General features: G+C 43.6%; 1 protein-coding gene across 1 annotated transcript in view; it reads right to left on the bottom strand.

Moving 5' to 3' along the window:
• The window catches only part of unm_hu7910 (un-named hu7910), a 397,894-nt gene that overhangs the window by 291,751 nt on the left and 93,227 nt on the right, over positions 1 to 12,916 (bottom strand). The window contains 1 exon segment of the mRNA XM_070891910.1: positions 12,584 to 12,612. Coding sequence (XP_070748011.1) covers positions 12,584 to 12,612 — 29 coding nt within the window.

Genomic DNA, 12,916 nt, shown 5'->3' with positions numbered 1-12,916 from the left:
AAGGGCAGGGGGCACATGGGAACACCATCACCTGCGAGTTCCCCGCCAAGTCACACATCGCCCTGATTTGGAAATAAATCGCCACTCCTTCATCACTGGGTCATAATCCTGGAACTTCCTTCCTAACAGTGGCAGTACCTTCACCACACGGACGGCGGTGGTTCAAGGCGGCGGTTCATCACCACCTTCTCAAGGACAATTACGGATGGGCAATAAATGCTGGCCAGCGACACCCAAACCCGTGAATGAATTAAAAAAATGATATTGAACCTCATTACCTAGTGGAATAATTATAAATTTAAAAGAACATTATTCCCCACAGGAAGCATACAGATAAGGAAGAGGAGACCACCATTTATTCACCAATCAGGCAACAGCACTAGGAACAGCTCTTTCCAAACTTCATAGCTCAAGATCCAAATATTACAAATAAACAAATAAGAAATAAGAGGACAAAGCTGTCTATAACAGAAGAATTAATACCAGGAGTAGGTCATACAGCCCCTCGAGCTTGCTCTGGTGATTGAATAAAATCATAGCTGACGTGTGATCTCAACTCCACTTTCCCCCCCCCCCCACAATGCACCCTCTTCCCCTCCCCCCCACCCACACTGCATCCCCCCACCGGCCATCCCCATATCCTTTGATTCCCCTAGAATCCAAAAATTTAACCAGCTCACCCTTGAATATACTCAACGATTCAGCATCTACAGTCCTTTAGGGTAGAGAATTCCAAAGATTCACAACCCCCGAGCAAAGAAATTTCTCCTCATCTCAGTCTTAAATGGCCGACCCCTTACCCAGAGACTGTCACCCCTAGTTCAGAGGAAACAATCTCTCAGCATCTACCTTCTCAATCCCCACTCAGAATCTTGTATGTTTCAATGAGATCACCTCTTAGAGTCCAATCTATTCATAGGACAACCCTCTCATCTCAGAAATCAATCTAGTGAACCTTTGTTGCACCGCCTCGAAGGCAAGTATATCCTTCCTCAGGCAAGGCGACCAAAACTGTATACAGTACTCCAGGTATGATCTCACCAAAGCCCTGTACAATTGTAGCAACGCATCCTTATTCTTATACTCCAAACCCCTTGCAATAAATGCAAACATGCAATTTTCCTTCCGAACTGCTTGCTGTACCTGCATGTTAACTTTGTGTTTCCTGTACGAGGATACCTAAATCTCTCAACACCAACATTTAATAGTTTCTCACCACTTAAATATTCTGTTTTTCTATTCTTCCTACCAAAATGAATACCCTTACACATCATGGATTCTCAGGGCTGATCCAGGTGCTGCAGTGTGGGCACACCTACTTTAACTCAGTATTAACATTAATTTGTCCAATGTAACAAGTATATCCTTTAAATATATTTATCTTCTTTAGGTTGTCGTATCTTGCATAATTGAGCACAAAAATCTAGGCTCAGTGCAGTGCTGAGGGATTGCTGCAGTATCCGAGGTGCCGTCTTTCAGATGAGACCTTAAACCGAGGCCCCTGTTTGATCTCTCAGGTGGACCTAAAAGATCCCATGGCACTATTTCAAAGAAGAGCAGGGGAGTTATCCCTGGTGTCCTGGCCAATATTTATCCCTCAATCAACATAACAAAAACAGTTTATCTGGTCATCATCACATCGTTGTTTGTGGGAGCTTGCTGTGAGCAAAATAGCTGCTATGTTTCCATTGCAACAGTGACTACACGCCAAAAATACTTAATTGGCTGTAAAGCGCTTTGAGATGTCCGGTGGTTATGAAAGGCACTATATAAATGCAAATCTTTATTTTGTTCTCTGGCTGGGTGGGCAAATAGATGAACTGAGTTGTTAACTCCCTTGGCTTAGAGAAATACATGGTGCCTGCTTAGCAACTTTCCACGATGACACAGCCGAAAAGATGTATTTGTGGTGTCGGTGAAATCAGACCTTCAAAGCCACTATTAAATTGTTCCATTGCCCAACACCGTGTAGTACTCGCTTATCAACAGAAACTCATGCATTTTACTAAATAGATATGAATAAAACAGTAAGGAGTACCTAGAATCCCTTCAGACAATGTTTCATCTTCCACATACACAGACTCTTCTGTAAGAAAAATACAACCATTTGTTTGTAGCGCAAGACAGAATATCCAATGGAAACCAATTGTGCAGAGCATTTACAGTCACTAACCTGGAGATTCTGCATGTTCATACATCATCTCTTCTTCCACCATTTTAGATTCATCTGAAAGAATACTATTGTTTAATTAATTGAATATTTTCATAATGCTTTAAATAAGGGATTGAATGTGTACAAAGTACAAACCTGGAGTATCTGCTTCTTCAGGTCCAGAGTCTACTGTTTCATATTTAACTTCATCTGCAAATTCAAACCAAAACGTTGGTTATTAATACCTTAAAACAAGCACAGATTTAGCCGGACACAAAATGTAGCATCACCAACCACAAATGAGCATGGAAAGCACAGGAGCAAACCACTGCTTGGGAATCTGTATTTACTCTTGTATGTGTCATTATTCTCTACATGTACAATTTAGTGGAGACGATGCAACATTAAATGGACTGCCCACAAAGGAAGGGCCAAGACTACGTTGTACAGATTAAAAACTAAAATTATTTTATTTTGCAACTAACAGTTTAGATCTTCAGTGATCCAAGCAAAATGCTCTCCGTGCTCTCCCTAGATAAGAGTGGACTCTGCTTCCAAAGCCTTGGGTAGAGTATTTCTACTTCAAGTAGGAAGTTCGAACAAGGTCTGAGGTCTCTCTAGTCGTGCATGTTTCTTTATAAATACAATTACTAGGATGACTATTTTACAGATTGCACAAGAATGTTTTTCCTGAACAAGCCCCTTAATCTGGTCAAAATTATAGGATTAAGTGTCTTTTGCCACCCATGGGTTTGGACAGCCTTAATTCAGTTCCTTATGGTCATAAATTTGCAAACAAAATCCATAAACTGGCAGTCTCATACTGAGAAGCTAACAGGATGCTGGTGTGAGACATCACTGCAAAATGGGGTGCTCTTCTAAATTTGGGGTATGGGGAACTTGTAGAAAGGGTGCTTTACTCTGTGTTTGTGGCCTGTGAGATCTTGATGTCAGGTTGTCAAATCTTGATGGTAGGTTATCAAACCAAGATCTTCAGCTCTATTTTCCTCTCTGCCAACTTTTGGCGCCCAGGAGGATGTACGGCCAATTTTTTTGTGCCCAAGTGCGCCGGAAAACAAAAAAATATAACTTTCAAAGTAAAATTAAATTTTGGCGCTGCGGTACCTAAAGTTAAATCTGGGGGTGAAGCTTCAAGTGTGCGCTGACAAGTCAGTGAGCATGCGCCGGAAAAAAAAACTTTTTCCACATGACGGGTGTGTCCGCGCATCCACAGTGAACTTCCTGGTCTGGATCAAGAGCTTGTGAGAACACATTGGGAACGCAGCTGGAACTGGACATTTAAATTTTAGCTGCAAAAGATGGATCCAAAGGAAGGACAAGGGGGAAGTGGGAGGGGGGAAAGGGGAAAGGTCAAGAGATTTCGAGCAGAAGAAATTGAGCCCCTGGTAGACATCATTGAGAGGAGATGGAATGTGCTTGAGAACAAAGGAAGAATAGGACAAAAGAAACTGAAACCCTCTCCACTAGCAAAACTTTGGGACCAAGTTGCAGAAGAGTTTAATGCAGCGGCCATGACCCCGAGAAGCGGCACATAGATCAAAAATGGCAGCACCTTGGCCAAGCAGTTACTGTAAGTAATATTTTTATTTATTCACTGCAATTACATTTGTTAGTGTGACATGTTGAGGTGGTGGCATGGGTTCATCGTCCTCCTCCTGCTTCTCCTCCTCGTTGTCTTCCTCCTCTTCCAACCCCGCTTCTCACCTCAGGAGAATCTTCAATGTCCAGCGCCTGGCCCCTCATGATGGCCAAGTTGTGCAGCATGCAACACATGATAGGTGAACTGACTGTCTTGGTGAGGGCGTATTTCAGGTAGCCTCCAGAGTGGTCCAGGCATCGGAAACGCTGCTTCAGTATGCCAATTGTCCTCTCTATGATGCTCCATGTCGTTATGTGAGACACGTTGTACTGACGCTCTGGCTCAGTGCAGGGATTGCATAGGGGTTCTTGAGCCAGGTGGCGAGCCCGGACCCTTTGTCACCGAGCAACCAGCTGTGCCCTTCTGGCAGCTCCTGAAACATTATAGATATAATGCTCTCATGTAGGATGAAAGCATCATGGATGCTACCTGGGTATTTGGCATCCACTGCCATGATCTGATGCAGGTCGTCGCAGACAAGCTGCGCATTTAGGGAATGGAACGCGTCCTGTTGCGATAAAGCTTGAAGTTGTCCAAAAGTGCACTCAAGGCGACGTGGGTACAATTAATCGCATCCTGTACCTTTGGGAAGCCGGCAATTCTGGAGAACCCCACAGCCCTGTCTCGCATTGCCTGCGTGGTCATAGGGAAATTGATGAACTGGTCCCTTTTGGCATACAGTGCAGCAGTCACCTGTCAAATGCAGCAATGTGTGGCGTGCTGAGAGATGTCCCCAGTTGCTGTTTGAAATGAGCCAGAAGCAGAGAAGGCTGCAGTAACCTTCACTTCAAAAGGTAGGGCAGTCCTCCTGTCATTTCTTGGTTGTACGTCTGCCCTGATTAGCTGGCAGATCTCTGATGACCTCCTTTCTAAATCGCAGCCTGCGAATTCAGTCTGCCTCACTGTAGGTATAAGCGCCTGTCCCTACAGATTCGATCAGAGTATGGCCTCCTCCCCATCAATCCCCGAGCGATCTGGTTTCTGCGATGGTGGCGTCGTATGGCACCTCTGCATGGCATGCATGTAAAGCAACCTTACTACATGAGGCATAGTAATATTTGCACCCATAATTATTATTCTTCACTTTGTTATTCTTGTGAGACAGTACTTACTGAAGCACAGCACACACATCTTTGCTCAGCGACGCCCTAGGAGAACGGACCACACCTGGACTGCACGCATGAACAATAACCTCCGTCTCTATGCAGACGTGACGCACAGCGATTTGTGGCACTAAGAGCTTTTGCCGAAGTGCATATGTTTGCTGCTGTGTTGTGCGATCTCCGAGGCACAGTTCAGGGTGCATGTCGGCAGGATCACTCCCTCGGCCAGACAGAAACTCATGAGCTCGGCCTTATATTCCACCAGCCCCGCCCCCGGGCTTGTTTACAAGCTGAGCCCGGGGAAAGGGGGGGGGGGGTGGGGGGGGGGATTCCAAGCACCGAGCTCCTGTGCTGGTGTCCGGCCAAGGGAGCGATCCTGCCGCCGGCCGGCCGACACTCCTCGGACCTGTGCCTGGAGCCCCGTTAGCAGAGATTCTGTGGTGGAATGGAGTCGCAATTTTTCTTCTCACGTTGAAATGTAATTTTTTCCATGTTAACATTGTGGGAAAAATTAACAGTTATTTGCCAAAAAATCTGGTGTACAAAAATCCGGCGCTGACAGTCGCTGCCGGCATACAAACTTTGAGAAAAGTTGCAAAATCAAGATTGCTCAAAACAAATAGGCGGACGGCAAAAAAAGGGCACCCAATGGTGGCAAAAATAAAGCCCCTTTTCCTCTGGAGTGCCAAAACACTGCATTTTAACTCTAAAATCTCTTTTCCTGGGTTGGGAGGGGGGGAAAACAGATGATACTAATTTTCCCCTCCCACTACTTCCAAGTCTCTGATCTCTGCATCTACTTCTGCCTCAAACCTCCCCTCTTTCTTGTTTTCAATTCTTTACCCTCCAATGCCTCTTGCACCATTAATTACCCTGCCTTCCTATAATAATTTCCCTCTCCATGATGTGCATCGTCTCCTCTATGTATACAATAATAGTTTATCAAAGCTCACCTGCTTCAGCATCTTCTGAATCTTCATCCCCAGCATCAAATTCAGGTGTCCTTTCCTTTGTTGGTTCTTCTTCCCCTTCAACTGGCACTTCTTAAAAATTAAGAAAAAAAATTGTGTGGGTGCTTCTAAAACTTATACAAATGTTAACTTCATACAAGCTCTGAATCCTAATTCTGAAGACGAAGATTACAATTATTATAATAGTTCCAAATATGGTCCTTATAAAAACATGCCTTAAAAATACTCCCTCCAAAGCTAGTATATCCTTCCTTAAGTAAGGTGACCAAAACTGCACGCAGTACTCCAGGTGCGGCCTCACCAATACCCTGTACAGTTGCAGCAGGACCTCCCTGCTTTTGTACTCCATCCCTCTCGCAATGAAGGCCAACATTCCATTCGCCTTCCTGATTACCTGCTGTACCTGCAAACTAACTTTTTGGGATTCATGCAGACCCCCAGGTCCCTCTGCACCGCAGCATGTTGTAATTTCTCCCCATTCAAATAATATTCCCTTTTACTGTTTTTTTTCCCCCAAGGTGGATGACCTCACATTTTCCGACATTGTATTCCATCTGCCAAACCTTAGCCCATTCGCTTAGCCTATCTAAATCTTTTTGCAGCCTCTCTCTGTCCTCTAAACAACCCACTAATCTTTGTGTCATCTGAAAATTTTGTTACACTACACTCTGTCCCCTCTTCCAGGTCATCTATATATATTGTAAACAGTTGTGGTCCCAGCACCGATCCCTGTGGCACACCACTAACCACCGATTTCCAACCCGAAAAGGACCCATTTATCCCGACTCTCTGCTTTCTGTTAGCCAGCCAATTCTCTATCCATGCTAATACATTTCCTCTGACTCCGCGTACCTTTATCTTCTGCAGTAACCTTTTGTGTGGCACCTTGTCGAATGCCTTTTGGAAATCTAAATACACCACATCCATCGGTACACCTCTATCCACCATGCTCGTTATATCCTCAAAGAATTCCAGTAAATTAGTTAAACATGATTTCCCCTTCATGAATCCATGTTGCGTCTGCTAAATTGCACTATTTCTATCTAGATGTCCCGCTATTTCTTCCTTAATGATAGCTTCAAGCATTTTCCCCACTTCAGATGTTAAACTAACCGGCCTATAGTTACCTGCCTTTTGTCTGCCCCCTTTTTTAAACAGAGGCGTTACATTAGCTGCTTTCCAATCCGATGGTATCTCCCCAGAGTCCAGAGAATTTTGGTAGATTATAACAAATGCATCTGCTATAACTTCCGCCATTTCTTTTAATACCCTGGGATGCATTTCATCAGGACCAGAGGACTTGTCTACCTTGAGTCCCATTAGCCTGTCCAGCACTACCCCACTAGTGATAGTGATTATCTCAAGATCCTCCCTTCCCACATTCCCGTGACCAGCAATTTTTGGCATGGTTTTTGTGTCTTCCACTATGAAGACCGAAGCAAAATAATTGTTTAAGGTCTCAGCCATTTCCACATTTCCCATTATTAAATCCCCCTTCTCGTCTTCTAAGGGACCAACATTTACTTTAGTCACTCTTTTCCGTCTTATATATCGGTGAAAGCTTTTACTATCTGTAGTTATACAGATAGTAAAAGCTACTAGGATACTATGATTTAGTATCCTACAGGATTCACACATGAATAGTTAATCTTTGATTTAATTTTTCATAATTCCTCCAACAAACCATCCTAAGTTTTTAAATTTTTTTTTGTACTCACTCCAAAAACCTTGTTAATTTGTTACAACTGAAAACTAAAACTCTGCTGCCCATAGCCTAACTCTCACCAAGTCCTGTTAGTCCTTCATGCATGTGCTTGCTGACGGTCCGGCAATTCCTTGATTTAAAAATTTTCAAATTCCTCCATGTCCTTGTCCCTCCCTATTTCTGTAACCTCCTCCAGCACTATAACCCACCGAGATCTCTGCACTCCTCCAATTCTGGTCTCTTGTACATCCCCGATTTTCATCGCTCCACCATTGGCAGCCATGCCTTCAGCTGTCTAGGCCCCAAACTCTGGAATTCTCACCCCTCCTTTAAGTCACTCCTTAAAACCTACCTCTTTGATGAAGCTTTTGGGTCACCAATTATAATATAAAATATTGTTTGTGAAAGGTTTTGTTTGATAACACTCCTGTGACGTGCCTTGGGATAGTTTTACTACATCAAAAGCAACATATAGATGCAGGTTATTCTGTATTATATAGTTGTTGAAATGTGTTTCTACTTTTATCATTTCCCATTCTTCTGCTCTGCACCATCCTCCAGAAACTAAAACAGGGAATGTAAGCACCTTCGTAAGATCTAATTGAAATGTCATGGGGTCCTCTTCAAGAAACACAACAACAAATTGGGAAAGGTAGCATAATGATTAGGTTACTGGATGAGTAATCCAGAGGCCTTGACTAATGGTCCAGAGATGCAAGTCCCACGGCAATTTAAAATCAGGAATCGGTGCAGAATGTTGGTGGACAAATGATTGGGGGTGGGGGTCATGCAGTGAGCAGTGTGAGGGGCTCAGCATGTGAGTGCAAAAAAACAAGGCTGAAGAGTTTGCAAACATCTTCAGCAAGAAGTGCCGACTGCATGATCCATATCGGCCTCCCCACACCATCACAGAAGCCAGTCTTCAGCCAATTCGATACATGATCACGTGATATCAAGAAACAGCTGAGCACACTGGATACAGCAAAGGCTATGGACTCAAGTTTCGGCCCAAGTTGCTCCTACTTTTATGGAGCATTTTAGAAATTGCAATTTCAGCATTTAGTTTGCTCCAGTTCTAGTCAGTTAGTTTCATTTTAGAACAGATTTATTTTTCAAAAGGGGTCGTGTCCAGCCACTTACGCCTGTTTTGCAAGTTTAGGCAGCGAGAAAACTTACTCAGAATGGAGTAAGTGTAGATTTTTGTACGCTCAGAAAAACCTTGCCTACTTATAAATCAGGAATAGGGAATGAGAGATTGGGGGGGGTGCGGTGGGAAGTTTATAAAGATTAAACACTTCACTTTTATAAATAAAGAGCCATCATCAATAATAAATGATAAATAAATCAATAAATCAACCAACAAATCAAATCAATCAAAAAATTTTTTTTTTTTTTTTTAAATTAAAATAATTTTAAAAACCAATCAATAAATAAAAAATTAAGTTTTTACTCGCCTACTGCAGCACCCGGAGCCCTGCAACAGAGTTCTGGGACGGGGGCCCCCCAGGAGATGCTGGTCAGGCGGGCCCCGCCTCCGCCACCACTTCGGGCAGGGCCCGCACCGAGCAGATGATCGCCGCCGCTGAGGACTTCGGGCGGGGCCCGCCCCCAGCAAGATGCCGGGCAGGCGGGCCCCGCTGCCGAAGCCGGGCCGCCGTGGAGGACTTCGGGCGGGGCCCACTCCCAGCAAGATGCCGGGAGGATGGGCCCCGCCGCCAAAGCTGGGCCGCCGTGGAAGAATTCGGCGGGGCCCACTCCCAGCAAGATGCCGGGCGGGCGGGCCCCATCGCCGACGAGGTAAGAGGTGTCAGGCCACTCAGCCCGGGATAGGGGCGACGTCCCTTCGGCCAGGGATAGGGTCGCCGCCCAGAGACAGGATGCGCTGGGAGGGCCAGGAGCTACTGCGCATGCGCGCAGCTGCCGGCACTGTTTTTGGCGCAGGGCTGTAGCTCCGCCCCCAGCAGCTCCTGGCTGCGCCGCACCGAGCTGGAAACGGGCCTACAGATATCGGAGAATCGCGAGGTAAGTATTCTACAATTTCTGTTCTGCAAATTAGGCGGGCCTCTCCAATGTGCGCCGTTCTAGCAGGGGTCCGAAACTTGAGCCCTATGTATGGGCACCTAGCAACATCCCGGCTGTAATGCTGAAGACTTGTGCTCCAGAACTAGACGCACCTCTAGTCAAGCTGTTCCAATACAGCTACAACACTGGCATCTATCCAACAAGGTAGAGAACTGCCCAGGTGTGCTCTGTCCACAAAAAGCAGGACAAATCCAATCTGCCAATTATCGCCCTATCAGTCTACTCTCAATCAGCAAAAGTGAAGTCGACGACAGTGCTATTAATTTTTCAATCTTGTGTTTTGTCATTTCATAATGCAGGGATTAGTTTACCCACCTTTCGATTCCACACACTCCCATTAAAAAAAGCTGCCAAACATCTTTACTCTATAAAGATAAGCTTGTTCCAGATAAATCATTTTCATGAGTGCCCACTTTCACATAATGGAATCCCAAATTACCTGTCCCTATGGATGTGTGCACAGATGGTTGAATTGACTCTTCATTCTTCCCAAAATGTTCAGCAGAAACAGGTCCTTCAACTTTTTTCAATCCTGTTTTCAAATGCCAAAGAATTTCATAAAACAACAGAAGTTGCATCAAGATCAGCAGAGCTTCTTAAAATTATAACACTGAAAACTTTAATCATATACATTCTATTATGCGACCACCAACAACTGTATTTAGAAGTGGTTATAAATTGTACAGGTATTAATAAAAGCAAATCATCAGCACAAATCAACATTCTTACAATATGATCTTGCTACTGATTTTTCAAAAGGATTTTGAAAGAGAAAAGAATTCTCAAAAGCTTTTATTTCAGGCAAGGTGAGGGATGCGAGGAAGCAAGACACACACAAACACACCTTTACACATTAAACTTTTGTATGACTGAATTGGTTAGCATAATTTTTCTGGTTGCGTAATTCAGATATATTTATACTTCATTCAGCTGGTAAAACCAAATGTTAATCAAATATGTATAGATAATGCATTGCAAACCTACCCACAGCAGGACATCACTATTCTCCTAAGACTGTAGGAACTCTACTTCTATACCTAAACAGCACAATCTTACACAACCTCAACTGCAATCAACTAGGAAATGCAGCAATTTTAACCAATTATCCCAGCTAATGCAGCTAAAAGTAAAACCCAAGAGTCATATTCTTAGATACAATAGGATGCCGATGCTGCGAACAGTCTGGCTCAGCCCAACGTAGTGACCAGGGTTGGGGATGGAGTTGGTGGTGAGGGTACAAAGTTTGCGATGAGAGCCGAAGATGACGGTTTTGATTTTCTCAATGATTTTGCTAATAGATTTTGAAAGAAACTGGAGAACAAATTCTCAAACTTTTATAATCAGGTAAGAAAAGGTAGAGATATGACAGCAGAGACAGCCAGCCACATACACTAGCAGAAAGGGATAGATGAGTGGAAGGGGGGAAATGAGTGGAAAGGAGGGATGCAGAAGAGGGAAAAGCAAAGGAAAAAACAGCAGAGGAGGAATTAGAAAAGTCTGTTAAGGAAAGGGAAAGTCCATTGGTAGATACTGGGACTGGAGACCAGCCTGAAACGTCTGTCAATGGAATGTGTTGTTTGAGACCTGAAAAGATCAGCACTGGGAGTGTGTAGATGCAAACTCGAAGTAGGAGATAGGACTGGAAAATGAAGGGATAAGTTACAGTCTGGCCGATGACCCCTTTCTCTATTTTAGGATACCGACAAGTTTAATGTGGCTCTATTCCCCAATACAATTAAGAGACATTTCTACATAAAGATCGATTCTGCATTGCCATCTAGTGGATATTTAATGGTCAGACATGGTCACCTTAAGTGCTTCAAACTAACTTTATGTAGCAAGTCTTTTGACATTACAAGTCCCACTCAGTGTTTGTAATATATAATAGATATTAACAATTGTGCTTTTTTGTTTTGAACTCCTCACAAAGAGCAGCTGTGAGATGCAATACATGCTCTTTGTTGATAGCTAAAAGAAACCAAACTGAATGAAAAAATATATATTTATTTAATAATTTGAGGCTAAACAAATTTTTTTATATTTAAAAATTGAAACTGCATAAATGAACTCATTTTGTGTTATATTAAAGACTGTATAAGTTTGTGAGCTCAATAATAATTGCCAAAATATTTAAACTGTTCTGTTTCTGTACTCCTGGCACAGCCTAGGAATAAATATCAAGAAATTCTGTAAATCCAGTCTGCAATTTTCCATTCATTTTAAGCAGAACATTTATGTTTAAATGCTCCAAGAGTAAAACAAACAGTGGAACCTGCTAACAATGAGGAAAGTGGTTGTGGAGATACCGGAAGACACACATTTTCCACTTCTGCATCGCTTGCACTCGCTGGGAGAACACATCAGGAAATTGTGCGCCCCCAACCGATGATTCTCTGTCCAGTCATTTTAAGCAGCAGAAAATTTATGTTCTCAGATCTCAGTGATGCCTCAAAAACTGCTAAGTCAATGCCACTGATAACACAATTTGGCAAAGCACATCTGTTCTTATAAAATCTTCAAGTCAGTGACTACACTACAGAGTAATCCAAAAATCAATATAAGTAAGTTTTGTATATGGCATACACCATACTTCAAATCGGCATACAACAATAAAAACTTGTATTTATATAGCACCTTTAACGTAGTGAAACGTCCCAAGGTGCTTCACAAGCGTATTATGAGATAAAATATTTGACATAAGGAGAAATTAGTGCAGGTGACAAAAAGCTTGGTCAAAGAGGTAGGTTTCAAGGAGCGCCCTGAAGGAGGAAGGAGAGGTAGAGAGAGACGGAGAGGTTTAGGTAGGGAATTTCAGAGCTTAGGACCTAGGCAATAGAAGGCACGGCCACCAATGGTTGAGCGATTATAATCAGAGATGCTCAAGAGGGCAGAATTAGGAGGAATGCAGACATCTCGCGGGGGAGGGGCGCGTTGTGTGGCTGGAGGAGATTACAGAGACACAGAGGGGCAAAGCCATGGAGGGATTTTAAAACAATGATAATTTTGAAATCGAGGCATTGTTTAACCGGGAGCCAATGTAGGTCAACGAGCACAGGGGTGATGGGTGAGCGGGACTTGCTGCGAGTTAGGACACGGACAGCCGAGCTTTGGATCACCGCTAGTTTACGTAGGGTAGAATGTGAGGCCAGCTAGGAGTGCGTTGGAATTGTCAAGTCTAGACGTAACAAAGGTATGGACGTGGACTTCAGCAGCAAATGAACTGAGGCAAGGGCAGAGACGGGG

Source organism: Pristiophorus japonicus, chromosome 1, assembly GCF_044704955.1.
Source record: "Pristiophorus japonicus isolate sPriJap1 chromosome 1, sPriJap1.hap1, whole genome shotgun sequence".
Classification (NCBI taxonomy): domain Eukaryota; kingdom Metazoa; phylum Chordata; class Chondrichthyes; family Pristiophoridae; genus Pristiophorus; species Pristiophorus japonicus.
Note: the sequence above shows the minus strand (reverse complement) of the source record. Positions and strands in the feature narration are given on the sequence as shown.